Below are 17,797 nucleotides of genomic sequence, written 5' to 3' on the forward strand. Positions count from 1 at the left end.
TCTTCTTTCTGTTCTTTAGTCCTCCCTTGCTTATTTCCACTTCCATGCCTTTCCTCCTTCTACTTCCCCTGCCTTCTCTCTGAATGTACGGGTCTTTTCTTCTGCAGAGCTGCTCTCCTCCATGAAATATTTTACTTATTTAATTAAATTCAGATGGCAATAATCTTTCCATTAGAGCCCTTGGTTTCAAGTATGGTTTTGCATTCTTTTCTCCCCAGAGTAAACAGTTAGCACCTTCAAAGCAAGTATCAGTTGCTATGTTTTCTGGAGTGCCTCTAATTGTGATAGGCACAGAGTAGATCTCTAATGAATGTTTGTTTGTTCCCTGATTGATTTGTAGTAAGAAGAAAGACTGACATCAGGATCATGGCAAGTTTTGACCAAATATCCTTAACTGTATACTCAGAGTATTTTCTGTGACATTTATAATTTGTCAGTTTACTGTGATACTGTATACCAGGGAGTTCTGGTTTTTCAATTACTTTGTTTCTTTGGGGATTTTAAGAAATTGGAGTTTTCCTAGTATGCTTTCTTTTTAATAAGTTACATTGTTACTTTTGAATCAACCACACATAAATATATGTATGTGTGTTTTTATACAAACAAGATTGCAGATACTCTTCTGCAGCTTGCTCTTTTCATTTAATGATACATCTAGATATCTTTCCATATCGGCATGTAGAGGGTTTTTTCTAGCTTCTGTTGTCCTGAAAATGCTGTCTTTTCAGAATGCACATCAGTTCTGTTTCATATTGTAATATAAGCTCTTGTGAGATATGTGTGCACCATCTAAACACTTAGAATAAAGTTCATAAAGGTCATTATTTTAATATTGCGTTTTGCTTGTTTCATGGGGATATCACTGTCTTAAGTTCGATTTGGTATTTTATGAAAGTTTTTCTAAATGAGGAGTTCCTAATACTTTACCAGTGAAGGATGGGCAGCAGGGAAGATTTAAAGAGGAAAAAAAAAAAAAAAGCTTCCTCAATAGAAGTAAACATAGACGTTATAAGAAGGAAATTCCAACTCTAATTAGATGACGCATATTCTGTTTCTTGATAGGAATCAACCCTCAAAAGCGTATTGAGTGCCTTATGGAATTTGTCAGCACACTGCACTGAGAATAAAGCTGATATATGTGCCGTAGATGGTGCGCTTGCATTTTTGGTTGGCACTCTCACTTACCGGAGCCAGACAAATACTTTAGCTATTATTGAAAGTGGAGGTGGGATATTACGGAATGTGTCCAGCTTGATAGCTACGAATGAGGACCACAGGTAAATACAGGGTTTTATATTACTTTTAAATGAAATTGTAAGATTCATACTCTCAGAAAGACTCAGCTGTATGCAGTGTTTTGTGTAATTATGCAAGTTCTAAGCCAAATTACATTTATGACAATGAAAATATAACTATTAATTCCTGACTTATTCATTAACATATTTATTCTAATAAAAGTTCATAGTATCATAAAGATGTCTAGAAATAAATGATACTTGAGAGGTATAACCCACGTGTAGAAGAAAAAATGAAAGTCATAAATATTACAGAGAAGAAAATCCTTTCCTACATGTTAGCATGGCTTAAACGAGTATGAGGTTTATAAAAAACAAAACCTTGTGGTTATGATCCGGAGAGTACAATGGTTCACATTTTTCTAGTGGTGCCATAACATCAATAATCATAATATTGGGCTTCCCTGGTGGCGCAGTGGTTGAGAATCTGCCTGCCAATGCAGGGGACACGGGTTCGAGCCCTGGTCTGGGAAGATCCCACATGCCGCGGAGCAACTAAGCCTGTGAGCCACAATTGCTGAGCCTGCGCGTCTGGAGCCTGTGCTCCGCAACGGGAGAGGCCACGATAGTGAGAGGCCCGCGCACCGTGATGAAGAGTGGCCCCCACTTGCCGCAACTAGAGAAAGCCCTCACACAGAAACGAAGACCCAACACAGCCATAAATAAATAAATAAATAAATAAATAATTTTTAAAAAAAAAAATTTCTAAAAAAAAAAAAAAAAAATCCATCACTTTAAAAAAAAAAAAAATAATCATAATATTTTTCAGCCAACCGCCATTCATCCAATCTGTTAGAGCTGTGAAACCTAAGAGAGCACCTCAGATACAAGGCACATATTTTCAGAACTTGAGCTCTGTATTATCTCAACAAAAAATATGGGTATCTTTCACAGCATATTTATTTATTTTATCCTGTATTGTTCCTCTCTCATTTTCAAAAAGACTATGAGGTACTTTTAGTAAAATGGCTTTGAAAAGAATGTAAACATCTTTTCTTTAAGTTTTTGATGCACCAGCTACAAGCCTTATAGCCCTTTCTTCTGTTCATAGAAGACCTCTTAGACTCAGTAAGCACTCAGGTGTCTACTGGACTGCTAGAGAGCCGCCATGGTAAAGCTTACTGCACCCTTGCCTATCAGTTTTAAAGCCCACCAGCGCCGACTGTGCTGTCATTAAGCTTCATTTTACCATGCCTTAAACAAGCCATAGCTCTTTCAGATCCTAACATTCATTATGCTGACTCTTAACTCTTGTCTTTATAGTTAATGTTTTGAAAACTTTTCTTTCACTTTATTTTTAGAAATAACGACTACACACAGTTTGCCGAGAACACATGTAAGGGGGAATGGCAGTATTACATAATCAAACCAGAGGCAGAAAGATTATCTAAAAGTCATTCTGCTGACCTAGGAGCTTACAGTGTGCTCCCTGACTTTGTAAAGATCTATTGTCAATCAGTTTCTTCTGTCTGCCTCTTCTGAGATGTCTCAGTTTGTCGACATTGTGGTGCCCATCCAGAGATTAAATTACCACAGCCCCTGTTCAGCTTAAGATTTCATAATACATCTGTACTCCTCAAACTGAGAAACTCCGTCACTATGTAAATAAAGTAAATACATCTGCTCAAGAAAAAATGTTTAAAGCTATTGGGTCAGAATAGGAAATGCAGAATTGATTAAACTTAATGCTTTTACTTCTTTTAGTCTGACAGATGAGTACTTTAAAACAATAAACATTAAATGAACTAAGATAGAACAAAAGGAGATGGGTAATGCTTGAAATTTATAGTATAATTTGGTGTAATTTTATTATGCCTGTTGTTAATAAGCTTCAGTAGTTATCCTTAGATTTAAATTTGTTTTCTGTCCTTTTATTTGTTGTTACTATGAACAGATTTTTACCTTACTTTTGTGATATTTTTATTTCAGGCAAATCCTAAGAGAGAATAATTGCTTACAAACCTTATTACAACACTTGAAATCTCACAGTTTGACAATAGTCAGTAATGCATGCGGAACCTTGTGGAATCTCTCAGCAAGAAATCCTAAAGATCAGGAAGCATTATGGGACATGGGAGCAGTCAGCATGCTCAAGAACCTCATTCATTCAAAGCACAAGATGATTGCTATGGGAAGTGCTGCAGCTTTAAGGAATCTCATGGCAAATAGACCTGCAAAGTATAAGGATGCCAATATCATGTCTCCTGGTTCAAGCTTGCCTTCTCTTCATGTCAGGAAACAAAAAGCCCTAGAAGCAGAATTAGATGCTCAGCATTTATCAGAAACTTTTGACAATATTGACAATTTAAGTCCCAAGGCATCTCATCGTAGTAAGCAGAGACACAAGCAAAATCTCTATGGTGACTATGTTTTTGACACCAATCGACATGATGATAATAGGTCAGACAATTTTAATACTGGAAACATGACTGTCCTGTCACCATATTTAAATACTACAGTGTTGCCCAGCTCCTCTTCATCAAGGGGAAGTTTAGATAGTTCTCGTTCTGAGAAAGATAGAAGTTTGGAGAGAGAACGAGGTATTAGCCTAGTCAACTACCACCCAGCAACAGAAAATCCAGGAACCTCTTCGAAGCGAGGTTTGCAGATTTCTACCACTGCAGCCCAGATTGCCAAAGTCATGGAAGAAGTATCAACCATTCATACCTCCCAGGAAGACAGAAGTTCTGGGTCTACCCCAGAACTACACTGTGGGACAGATGAGAGGAATGCACTAAGAAGAAGCTCTACCGCCCACACACATGCAAACTCTTACAACTTCCCCAAGTCAGAAAACTCAAACAGGACATGTCCAGTGCCATATGCCAAAGTAGAATACAAAAGATCTTCAAATGATAGTTTAAATAGTGTCAGCAGTAGTGATGGTTATGGTAAAAGAGGTCAAATGAAACCTTCAGTTGAATCCTATTCTGAAGATGATGAAAGTAAATTTTGCAGCTATGGTCAGTATCCAGCTGACCTAGCCCATAAAATACATAGTGCAAATCATATGGATGATAATGATGGAGAACTAGATACACCAATAAATTATAGTCTTAAATATTCTGATGAACAGTTGAACTCCGGAAGGCAAAGTCCTTCACAGAATGAAAGATGGGCAAGACCCAAACATATAATAGAAGATGAAATAAAACAAAATGAGCAAAGACAATCAAGGAGTCAAAGCACAACTTATCCTGTATATCCTGAGAGCACTGATGATAAACACCTCAAGTTCCAACCACATTTTGGACAGCAAGAATGTGTTTCCCCATATAGGTCAAGAGCAGCCAATGGTTCAGAAACAAATCGAGTAGGTTCTAATCATGGAATTAGTCAAAATGTAAATCAGTCCTTGTGTCAGGAAGATGACTATGAAGATGATAAGCCAACCAACTATAGTGAACGTTACTCTGAGGAAGAGCAACATGAGGAAGAAGAGAGACCAACCAATTATAGCATAAAATATAATGAAGAAAAACATCATGTGGATCAGCCTATTGATTATAGTTTAAAATATACCACAGACATTCCTTCTTCACAGAAACCAGCATTTTCATTCTCAAAGAATTCATCCGGACAAAGCACTAAAACTGAACACATCTCTTCAAGCAGTGAGAATACATCCACACCTTCATCTAATGCCAAGAGGCAGAATCAGCTCCATCCAAGTTCAGCACAGAGCAGAAGCGGTCAGACCCAAAAAGCCACCTCTTCCTCTTGCAAAGTTCCCTCTATCAACCAAGAAACAATACAGACTTACTGTGTAGAAGATACCCCAATATGTTTTTCAAGATGTAGTTCATTATCATCTTTGTCATCAGCTGAAGATGAAATAGGGTGTGATCAGACAACACAAGAAGCAGATTCTGCTAATACCCTACAAATAGCAGAAATAAAAGAAAACAGTGGAACTAGATCAACTGAAGATTCTGTGAGTGAAGTTCCAACAGTGTCACAGCACATTAGAACCAAATCCAGCAGACTCCAGGCTTCTGGTTTATCTTCAGAATCTACCAGGCACAAAGCTGTTGAATTTTCTTCAGGGGCCAAATCTCCATCAAAGAGTGGTGCTCAGACACCTAAAAGTCCACCAGAGCACTACGTTCAGGAGACTCCTCTCATGTTTAGCAGATGTACTTCTGTCAGTTCACTTGATAGTTTTGAGAGTCGTTCGATTGCCAGCTCCGTTCAGAGTGAACCCTGCAGTGGAATGGTGAGTGGCATTATAAGCCCCAGTGACCTTCCAGATAGCCCTGGACAAACCATGCCACCAAGCAGAAGTAAAACCCCTCCTCCCCCTCCTCCTCAAACAGCTCAGACTAAGCAAGAAGTACCTAAAAATAAAGCACCTAGTGCTGAGAAGAGAGAAAGTGGCCCTAAGCAAGCTGCTGTAAACGCTGCAGTACAGAGGGTCCAGGTTCTTCCAGATGCTGATACTTTGTTACATTTTGCCACAGAAAGTACTCCTGATGGATTTTCTTGTTCATCTAGCCTGAGTGCTCTGAGCCTCGATGAGCCATTTATTCAGAAAGATGTGGAATTAAGAATAATGCCTCCAGTTCAGGAAAATGACAATGGGAATGAAACAGAAAATGAGCAGCCTGAAGAATCAAATGAAAACCAGGAAAAAGAGGCAGAAAAACCCAGTGATTCTGAAAAAGATCTATTAGATGATTCAGATGATGATGATATTGAAATACTAGAAGAGTGTATTATTTCTGCCATGCCAACAAAATCTTCACGCAAAGCCAAAAAGCCAGCCCAGACTTCTTCCAAATTACCTCCACCTGTGGCAAGGAAACCAAGTCAACTGCCTGTGTACAAACTTCTGCCATCACAAAACAGATTACAAGCACAAAAGCATGTTAGTTTTACACCAGGAGATGATATGCCTCGGGTGTATTGTGTAGAAGGGACACCTATAAACTTTTCCACAGCTACATCTCTAAGTGATCTAACAATAGAATCCCCTCCAAATGAGTTAGCTGCTGGAGAAGGTGTTAGAGCAGGAACACAGTCAGGTGAATTTGAAAAACGAGACACCATTCCTACAGAAGGCAGAAGTACAGATGAGGCTCAAACAGGGAAAGCCTCATCTGTAACTATACCTGAACTGGATGACAATAAAACAGAAGAAGGCGATATTCTTGCAGAATGCATTAATTCTGCTATGCCCAAAGGAAAAAGTCACAAGCCTTTCCGTGTGAAAAAGATAATGGACCAGGTCCAACAAGCATCTATGTCTTCATCTGGAACTAACAAAAATCAACCAGATGGTAAGAAAAAGAAACCTACTTCACCAGTAAAACCTATACCACAAAATACTGAATACAGGACACGTGTAAGAAAAAATACAGACTCAAAAAATAATTTAAATGCTGAAAGAAATTTCTCAGACAACAAAGATTCAAAGAAACAGAACTTGAAAAATAGTTCCAAGGACTTCAATGATAAGGTCCCAGATAATGAAGATCGAGTCAGAGGAAGTTTTACTTTTGATTCACCTCATCATTACACACCTATTGAAGGCACTCCATACTGTTTTTCACGAAATGATTCTTTGAGTTCTCTAGATTTTGATGATGATGATGTCGACCTTTCCAGGGAAAAGGCTGAATTAAGAAAGGGGAAGGAAAATAAGGAATCAGAATCTAAAGTTACCAACCACACAGAACTAACCTCAAACCAACAATCAGCTAGTAAGACACAAGCTGTTCCAAAACATTCAATAAATCGAGGTCAGCCTAAACCTGTGCTGCAGAAGCAATCCACTTTTCCCCAGTCCTCCAAAGATATACCAGACAGAGGGGCAGCAACAGATGAGAAATTACAGAATTTTGCTATTGAAAATACTCCGGTTTGCTTTTCCCGAAATTCCTCTCTAAGTTCTCTTAGTGACATTGATCAAGAAAACAACAACAACAAGGAAAATGAACCTATCAAAGAGACAGAGCCCCCTGACTCACAGGGAGAACCAAGTAAACCTCAGGCATCAGGTTATGCTCCTAAGTCATTTCACGTTGAAGATACCCCTGTTTGTTTCTCAAGAAACAGTTCTCTCAGTTCCCTCAGTATTGATTCTGAAGATGACCTGTTGCAGGAATGTATAAGTTCTGCAATGCCAAAAAAGAAAAAGCCTTCAAGACTCAAGGCTGATAATGAAAAGCATAGTCCCAGAAATATGGGTGGCATGTTAGCAGAAGATTTGACACTCGATTTGAAAGATATACAGAGACCAGATTCAGAACATGGTTTATCCCCTGATTCAGAAAATTTCGATTGGAAAGCTATTCAGGAAGGTGCAAATTCCATAGTAAGTAGTTTACATCAAGCTGCTGCTGCCGCATGTTTATCTAGACAAGCTTCGTCTGATTCAGATTCCATCCTTTCCCTGAAATCAGGAATCTCTCTGGGATCACCATTTCATCTTACACCTGATCAAGAGGAAAAACCCTTTGCAAGTAATAAAGGCCCACGAATTCTAAAACCTGGGGAGAAAAGTACATTGGAAACTAAGAAGTTAGAATCTGAAAATAAAGGAATAAAAGGAGGGAAAAAAGTTTATAAAAGTTTGATTACTGGAAAAGTTCGATCTAATTCGGAAGTTTCAAGCCAAATGAAACAACCCCTTCAAACAAACATGCCTTCAATCTCTCGAGGTAGGACAATGATTCACATTCCAGGAGTTCGGAATAGCTCTTCAAGTACAAGTCCAGTTTCTAAAAAAGGCCCACCCCTTAAGACTCCAGCCTCCAAAAGCCCTAGTGAAGGTCAGGCAGCTACCACTTCCCCCAGAGGAGCCAAGCCATCAGTGAAGTCAGAATTAAGCCCCGTTACGAGGCAGGCATCCCAGACACCTGGGTCAAATAAAGGGCCTTCTAGATCAGGATCTAGAGATTCCACTCCGTCAAGACCTGCCCAGCAGCCATTAAGTAGACCTATGCAGTCTCCAGGGCGAAACTCAATTTCTCCTGGTAGAAATGGAATAAGTCCTCCTAACAAATTATCTCAGCTGCCAAGGACGTCATCCCCTAGTACTGCTTCAACTAAGTCCTCGGGTTCTGGGAAAATGTCTTACACATCTCCTGGCAGACAGATGAGCCAACAGAACCTCACCAAACAAACGGGTTTATCCAAGAATGTCAGTAGTATCCCAAGAAGTGAATCTGCCTCCAAAGGACTAAATCAAATGAGTACTAGCAATGGAGCCAATAAAAAGGTAGAACTTTCTAGAATGTCTTCAACTAAATCAAGTGGAAGTGAATCTGATAGGTCAGAGAGACCTGTGTTAGTACGCCAGTCAACTTTCATCAAAGAAGCTCCAAGCCCAACCCTAAGGAGAAAATTGGAGGAATCTGCTTCATTTGAATCTCTTTCTCCATCTTCTAGACCAGATTCTCCCACTAGGTCCCAGGCACAGACTCCAATTTTAAGTCCTTCCCTTCCTGATATGTCTCTGTCTACACATTCGTCTGTTCAGGCTGGTGGATGGCGAAAACTCCCACCTAATCTCAGTCCCACCATAGAGTATAATGATGGAAGACCAGTAAAGCGCCATGATATAGCACGCTCTCATTCCGAAAGTCCTTCCAGACTTCCCATCAATAGGTCAGGAACCTGGAAACGTGAGCACAGCAAACACTCATCATCCCTTCCCCGAGTAAGCACTTGGAGGAGAACCGGAAGTTCATCCTCAATTCTTTCCGCTTCATCAGAATCTAGTGAAAAAGCAAAAAGTGAGGATGAAAAACATGTGAACTCTATTTCAGGAACCAAACAAACTAAAGAAAACCAAGTATCCACAAAAGGAACATGGAGAAAAATAAAAGAAAGTGAAATTTCTCCCACCAGTAGTACTTCTCAGACCACTTCCTCAGGTGCTGCAAATGGTGCTGAATCAAAGACTCTGATTTATCAAATGGCACCTGCTGTTTCTAAAACAGAGGATGTTTGGGTGAGAATTGAGGACTGTCCCATTAACAACCCTAGATCTGGAAGATCTCCAACAGGAAATACTCCCCCAGTGATTGACACTGTTTCAGAAAAGGGAAACCCAAACACTAAAGATTCAAAAGATAATCAGGGAAAACAAAATGTGAGCAATGGTAGTGCTCCTGTACGCACCATGGGTTTGGAAAACCGCCTGAACTCCTTTATTCAGGTAGATGCCCCAGACCAAAAAGGAACTGAGGCAAAACCGGGACAAAGTAATCCTGTCCCTGCATCAGAGACTAATGAAAGTTCTATAGCTGAGCGTACCCCATTTAGTTCTAGCAGCTCAAGCAAGCACAGTTCACCGAGTGGGACTGTTGCTGCCAGAGTGAGTCCTTTTAATTACAACCCAAGCCCGAGGAAAAGCAGCGCGGAGAGCACTTCAGCCCGACCATCTCAGATCCCAACACCAGTGAATAACAACACAAAGAAACGAGATTCAAAAACTGACAATACAGAATCCAGTGGAACTCAAAGTCCTAAACGCCATTCTGGGTCCTACCTTGTGACATCTGTTTAAAAAGAGCTGGAATGATGAAACTAAGAATGTGTTATGTGTTAATTACAACTGCTATGTAGAAATTTTGTTTCAACCAATATGTATAAAACAGATAACTAATAAGAACCTGCTGTATAAAAAATAAAATTCAAAAAAAATTTTGTTTCAAATGAAACTAAAAGACTGAAAAATTTTGTAAATAGGTTTGATTCTTGTTAGAGGGTTTTTGTTCTGGAAGCCATATTTGATAGTATACTTCATCTTCACTGGTCATATTTTGGGAGGCACTCTTGATAGTTAGGAAGAAAATGGTAAAGCCAAGTATATTTGTACAGTATGTTTTTCATGTATTTAAGTAGCATCCCATCCCATCATCCTTTAATTATTGCTTGTCTTAAAATAACACTACAGATAGAAGATATGATATATTGCTGTTATCAATCATTTCTAGATTATAAACTGACTAAACTTACATCAGGGAGAAATTGGTATTTATGCAAAAACCATTCTGTTTTAGTCCTTGTGAGTCCATCTGACATCATAATCATGTGGCTGTGAAATTCACAGTAATATGGTTCCCGACGAACAAGTTTACCCAGCCTGCTTTGCTTTACTGCATGAATGAAACTGATGGTTCAATTTCAGAAGTAATGATTAACAATTCTGTGGTCACATGATGTTCATATAGATAGCTATAGTGTAACAACTTACACTATTTTGTGCTCAAAACAAACAAAACAAAATCTGTGTAACTGTAAAACATTGAATGAAACTATTTTACCTGAACTAGATTTTATCTGAAAGTAGGTAGAATTTTTGCTATGCTGTAACTTGTTGTATATTCTGGTATTTGAGGTGAGATGGCTGCTCTTTTATTAATGAGACATGAATCGTGTCTCAACAGAAACTAAATGAACATTTCAGAATAAATTATTGCTGTATGTATAAACTTACTGAAATCGGTATTTGTTTAAGGGTCTTATTTCACATTTGTATTAATAATTATCAAAAGGGCCTCTTTTAAAAGCTTATATAATTTTTTTCTTCAAATTCTATGCATTAAGAGTAAAATTCCTCTTACTGTAATAAAAACAATTGAAGCTGACTGTTGGCATTTAACCATTCCACGCATTGGCACTTAACCTTTCCTGAAAAAAAAAGTTACTGTGTGATTAGCACCAAGTATAAATCAGCACTTTGCCATGCTCAGAAAATGCAAATCATGTTGAACTTCAAAGGTAGATTTAACACTATTAAGATATTCAAAAGACTATTTAGAAACCCCTGTCTGTTAAGGGAAACTTTGTTTTTGATAGGTTTGCGGAGTATGTGTTCAAGCTCCCCCTTCCTCACACAGCAGGGAGAGAATCCTTCAGGAAGGAGGATAAACTGATAGAAGTGTTTAAAAAGCTAACTTAATATATCTTCCCAGAATTTGTTCTAAATGATCAGAGGGTAAGGATGATGATAAATGCTCACATATTTGTTGAATAAATGAAAATTTATTTTTAATAATAAAATTCATGCACTCTGCGTTGGGGGGAAGGGAAAAGGTATTTGGATATAGCAGGATGCTGGGAAAAGGGGTGAGGAGTAAGCACATCTACCTGGTGCCTTTGAAATCACGTCATGTAGTTAATTATCTACCCTTACCTGTGTTTATCATTTACAGGTAATGACTTTTTTTTAAAGTCATTTACTAACATGCCAGTAAATAAGTGCTGTGATTTGAAATAAGGCATTTGACTCCAAAGCCCATACTCTTTCTACTGCACCACTTTGCAAACACCTCAATTTACTGACCTTTGGAGTATATCTACATTTAAATTTTTGTCAAATTTTATCTGAATGAAATAGTTTTTAAGTAATAATACTAAATTATTCTGTTTTTCTCAAAGGCTGCCTTATCCAACAGGGACACATGGATATAGGTCATATTTCCTTTTCCTTTAGTCCTGATTTTCTATTTTTTTGAGTTACTCGTGCCAATTTTTATAAACCACTTCAAATACTTTTATGGAAAGAGATGGGATATAAGTCAATTAGAATAAAATTGCCTTTCTCAAGGAAGGAGAAAAACATCAATGCTGAAAATGAAAAAAGGGTGCCTTCCATATGCCAGAAAATTCAGGAATTCCGGTAGACAATGCCTACTGGGAGAAGGTGCAATCAGTCTGCATTGCCCATTGAGGAAAAAGTTGCTGTATGAGACCCTCTAGTTAGAGAGAATGGCTCTGAATTAGTAAAGGAGCAAATCTCAATTCTACTTTTAGAACTTCACAGAGTGCTGCCATAAGTGATAGCAGGCCAAATATTCTCAGTTTATGCTTGTTACAAACGGCGTACTGAGCCCAGCGTGGAGTTGCAACGCCTGTTAAGAGAAGTAGGGAAGTGCCCTGTTATCTTCGGACTGCAGCAAACAGCACTCCTAAGGCAGTGAGTGGTTTTCAAACTAGAGTGCATTTGATCTTAGTGCAAATCCAAGCCACATTTGTTTATTGTATGTTTGTGTGTATTTTTTAAATTAATCCATACATTTATTCTGTAATGTTGTAATATGAAAACATGCTCAATATATGTCCTTTGTGGTTTAAAAAAAAGAAAAAACTAGAGTGCATTTGAATCACCAAAAATGTTAAGACACACGCCCACACTTTGTGATTCTGAGTGAGGCCCAAGAATGTGCAGTTCTGACAAGTTCTCAGGTGATGCTGATGCTGCTGGTCTGGGAACCACACTCCGAGAGCCACTGCCCTGTGTCACCACAGCGAAGCTCCTTGAGTGACTGCCTTCAGTTCCAGCTGCTCTTCTCAACCACTGGACTCGACATACGAGAAAGTATACCAAACTTCCCTCTCCTTTAGGCAGGAAAGATTTGAATATTGAGCCATACAATCTGATACAGCCCATCGCAGCTCCCAATAGTAGACAAATTTGCCAGACATGAACGAGCAGGTAATTCTAAAGACAATGACTGTGTCTGAGGGATTGACTAATGTTCCCTTTGGAACGGTTATCAAAAAGGCAAAAATTTCAGCAAATATCTAATTTGGATTTGCAATAAGATCGAAAGAGACAAACACACACCAAGAAAAGGGGAAAGAGAACTTTGAAGTGAAGGCAGATTGACTTCAGATGAAAGAAAAATGCACCCGTTTTGTTAGTATACAAACAACCAATTAACTATGGCAAATTGGTATTTGAGAATAAGCGTTACAAGTTACCTTGCACTAACAGGAAAGTTAATGAGAGGGAAATAATGAAATAAAAGATAAGCCCAAAAGAATCAAATTGCACTCTAAGTACAGTCAAAAAACTTTTTTTCCATAAACTAGTTACCACAAGGTTAATTAACTGAAGGGATGAGTCTTGCTGGAGAAGGGAGCCAGTTGCACTATATCTGCATTCATGTTATCACAGGGGGTTCCTCGTATCTAAGATAGCAAAAGAGCAGAGTGCCACAAATGCAAAAAGAAAATTGCCAAGCGCTGAAGAGTATTTCAGTAATCAGATTGTTCACACTTACCAAACAAAAATAATTTTTCAAGAGTCTTGATGGTTGAAATAGAGTGTATAAATTATTTTTTTTAATTTCTAATTCCTTCATATTATGCCTACTTTTAAATATTACTTTGTAGTGTTGAAACCTATGGACTTTGACTCCTATAAACACCAGGTCATTTTCCTGCCATTCTCCTCTGTTCTTTGGTCTATAAAACTATATTCTGGTTTTTGTTAGACCATTGATGCTTCTTTCAACCTGTATGTTTTTTTGTGTGTATAATGTTGTTCTTGGTGCTAAATACACTTCTGATATTCAGGATAACTCTCAAAATCTGTGACTATTTGCTTATTTTCTTGAAGTTATGAGACTGTTCCTTTTTTTAATTAAAAATACTCAACTTTATGCTAGTGGAGGTGACCACTGAATATAAAGCAACAGTAGTGAAAAATGAACTATTGAGAATGTTGCACACATTACCTGCCCCAGCTACACCACCTTTTGGAACCCAGACACTTAGTCTCACTGTTGGTCACTGAACCCCGTACCCAGTCTTTCCCCCCAACCATGGCTGTTTGCACCAGAGGCAGATGCCTGACCCAGGGGAGACTCATCATTAACTGACCAGTGACCAAAGACTTGTGAGGCTTGTCAAAAAAAAAAAAGACTGGGCCAATTTTAAATAAGAGTCAAAGGAAATTTCTGGTTGGTGATTGAGTGCTGGAACTAAAAGATCGTGTAGAGTTAAGGCTGAGGCCACTATGATTGGCATCATGAAGCTAAAAGTAAGAGAAAGTCAGTCACTAGAGAGAGAAGGAACAGATATGGGAGGGAGGTATAGAAAGCAAGTGAGAGACAGACAAGAGTCACTAGCTCCTGGCGTTACCTCAGTCCCTGCTGATTCTGGGGCCTAGTTCTACTTTTCCTTGTGTTTGGGGCATTTATGAACTTCTAAACCCACTTTGTTCCTGAAGTAACTTGAAACTAACAGAAGACTCTTTAGACACATCTTTGTGAGGTTTTTTGATTTTTTAATATAGAGAAAGCTTTCTAAAATCATCTGTGGGGAGAGAGGAATAGGCTGCCTACCAAAAAAAAAAAAAATAGGTTGGCATCAGATTTCTTCCTGCAATAACAAATGCCAAAAAAGGAAAATAAAGCAATGGAACAATATATACAGCATTTGGAAGCAAATGGAAATACTACCTAAGAATTCTGAAACCAGCCAAACTAGCATTTAATTTATCTGGAATACTTGTATCATTTGGGATTCTTATTATAGTTATTAACAACAAGACCTTCTCTGAAAGACAAGACATTCATTTAAGGAATCTCAGGTAGCTCACAGGAGCTGTATGAGGGCCAGAAAATCAGACTTGGAAACCACAGTGGAAATAATACCCAAACCATACTGTGAGACTGCTTCAAAAAGAACAAGTTGTTGCCCCTAACCTCTGGAACCCTCTGACACCACCCTCCCCATAAATTAAGATTCTGTGCAGCACTTGCTTCCTCACACTGCTTAATTCTGGATTGAAGTCTTGCTTGGGTGGACATGATTGGCAGAAGCTCTGTCACCTGCCTGTAGAGTCTGGGAACGCTCGGTTGTTTGGTTTCTCCATTGAGGAAGCAGGATGCATAAGACATGAATTCTCGAAATCTACGAGGGGCATTTCTAAAGCACTGGGAAACCAGAACCCATGACATACCTCTACCATAGTATTCTTGCTGCCCGAGCAATTAAAATAAATGGGAAACTATTAAGGAAATGGCTTGAGCAATAAAACCTCTAAACTTGCATGAACGTGTAAATAATTGTGGTTAATCTGATAATGAATCTCATTGTGAATGTCCATGTAACTCAAAACTGAAAAGATGAAATGCTTAATAATTTTAATAATCTTAAATTCCAGATTATTCCAACCCAAACTGGGAAACGAGGGAGAGAAGACGTAAAAGCATGCTAAATTTCTAATCTTAAGTAGGCAGTGTCAAAAGATACTATTTTACTTTTAACTTGGAAAAATACAAATTCAATTTTTTTATTTAGTGGTAACCCCGATGTTAAAAAGAAAGAAAAATTTCCATCCAAAGCATTAGTCAAAGATAACTAAGAATACTTGAACAAAATATCAAAGAATGGAGAAAATGGGAGAGGGAGAATTAGCCACAAAGAAGCATATAATGACACAGTAATACCAAATAATGAGTGGATTGAGCACATATGGTAAAATAACCACTCTCAGGTTGGAGTCAAGTAAAAAAAAATATCCTCCAATTATACGCCATTAGTAAAAGACACATTTAAAATGATCCAGAATGGGGACTTCCCTGGTGGCACAGTGGTTAAGAATCCAGCTGCCGATGCAGGGGACACGGGTTCGATCCCTGGTCTGGGAAGATCCCACATGCCGTGGAGCAACTAAGCCCATGTGCCACAACTACTGAGGCTGCGCTCTAGAGCCCACAAGCCACAACTACTGAGCCCACGTGCCACAACTACTGAAGCCCACGCACTCTAGGGCCCGAGTGCCACAACTACTGAGGCCCTGTGCTGCAACTACTGAAGCCTGCACACCTAGAGCCCGTGCTCCACAACAAGAGAAGCCACCGCAATGAGAAGCCCGTGCACCGCAACGAAGAGTAGCCCCGCTTGCCGCACCTAGAGAAAGCCCTCGCGCAGCAGCAAAAACCCAACACAGCCAAAAACATAAAAAATAAAAAATTAATTAATCTTAAAAATGATCCAGAATGTATAAAACTAAAAGCACAACCACTTTTGCACAGGCAAATGCAAAGAAAACAGTAAAGGTAAATTTATGTCAAACTATAATTCTGGATAAAAGACATCAAACAGGGCTTCCCTGGTGGCGCAGTGGTTGAGAATCTGCCTGCCAATGCAGGGGACACGGGTTCGAGCCCTGGTCTGGGAAGATCCCACATGCCGCGGAGCAACTAGGCCCGTGAGCCACAATTACTGAGCCTGCGCGTCCGGAGCCTGTGCTCTGCAACAAGAGAGGCCGCGATAGTGAGAGGCACGCGCACCGCGATGAAGAGTGGCCCCCACTTGCCGCAATTAGAGAAAGCCCTCGTACAGAAACGAAAACCCAACACAGCCGTAAATAAATAAATAAAATTTAAAAAAAATTAAAAAAAAAAAGACATCAAACATAATGAAAAGAAGGTGAACATCAGTTATGACTTTCTTTAAACATCAAATGATAGAGCATCAAGTGTATGAAACAAAATTACAAACACAAAGGGATACTGACAAAAACCATGGAACCAGTGACACTGTCAGTCTTTGACAGATGACTTCGTCTATACAAAACAAAAGGAGAGTTATTATTTAAAACCACAACTTCCTTCCAGAAAGGGTGGCTCTTGTTAAGGTAAAATTCTCAAAAGGTCCTTTTCTTTAGCTGAGGACCTTGGTGGGTTTGGGATCTGTAAAGCCAAGTCTGGAGTTTGAGTGGGAGGAGGATTAGAGAAAATCTCATAGGTGTGCTTAAGAGAGGCAAGAACTTGGGGTTCTTGGGGTACCCAGGAATGGGGGGGTTGAGGAACAGAGACAGGAAGACAAAAGGAAAGAGAAGGCAGAAAAAATGGTAAGAAGTCAAGGTCCTATGAAAACCCTGGTGATGTAGCAGGTAATGATTTTAGAAACAGAGACATACACTATTTCAGTTGAAATCTAAGTTCTCTGCAAAATCTCTGTTCCAGTAGTAACGGATTCACTTGTTTTTAATTTTCAGAATCTTGTTTTAACAATTGCAGTTATCTTCACCATCACATTATTAATAATTATTTGAATTCACTTAGATATAAGTGTTCACCACTGTTTCCCCTATATAGCATAGAGGAAACACTTTCTTCAAATCTTTATGTTAATATAATTTGGCTTGGCTGGAGTATGTCCTTAAATAGTTTTGTTTTGTTTGTTTGTTTTTTCCCAGAAAAGCTAAGTTGGGAATATACTTTCTAAATCCTTGCTTGTTTAAAATTGTTTTTCTTTTGCCCTCACACAAAGGATAATTTGGGTCACAACTTCAGTCACAGTTCATTTTCTTCAAAACTCTTAACTTCTAATGTTTACTGTGTCTAAGAAATTCAACAGTCAGTCTGAGGTCTTTTCTCCTATAGATAACTTTTATTTCCTACCTTGGTGTTTTTAGAGTTTTGTTTTTATCCTTGAAATAAAGCAGTTTTACTAGTGTAAGTCCATGTGTGTGTTTGTTTTCACAGCCCTGTCTTTTAGTACTGAGTCTTTTCAATCTTGAGTCTTCAGCTCAGTAAATGTTCTCATGTTATGTCTTTTCAAACCAACCAGATCTACCAAAAGTGCTCTCCATCAGACACCAGCCAGAATCTTGGTGGTGCCTAAGTGGGGACCATACTGTCAGGAGTTCTTGGTGTCCAGAAGTTGCACTCTATTCCTCTAGAAGTGGAAGAACACCTGTCCTCCACTTTGGTATTTGGTATAACACTTCCCCGTAAGAGTACCAA

At 38.8% G+C, this 17,797-nt stretch overlaps 1 protein-coding gene across 17 annotated transcripts in view; it reads left to right on the top strand.

Moving 5' to 3' along the window:
* The window catches only part of APC (APC regulator of WNT signaling pathway), a 135,864-nt gene extending 124,970 nt beyond the window's left edge, over positions 1–10,894 (top strand). For all 17 annotated transcript variants that reach the window (XM_082455708.1, XM_082455722.1, XM_082455724.1 and 14 more), the window contains 2 exons: positions 1,063–1,277; positions 3,225–10,894. In XM_082455708.1, the coding sequence (XP_082311834.1) occupies positions 1,063–1,277; positions 3,225–9,810 (6,801 nt within the window). In that variant the 3' untranslated portion in view covers positions 9,811–10,894. The remainder of the gene's footprint in view (positions 1–1,062; positions 1,278–3,224) is intronic.
* Positions 10,895–17,797: the final 6,903 nt, after the last annotated feature.

This window comes from Balaenoptera physalus (genome assembly GCF_965194825.1).
Source record: "Balaenoptera physalus genome assembly, chromosome: 3".
NCBI lineage: Eukaryota > Metazoa > Chordata > Mammalia > Artiodactyla > Balaenopteridae > Balaenoptera > Balaenoptera physalus.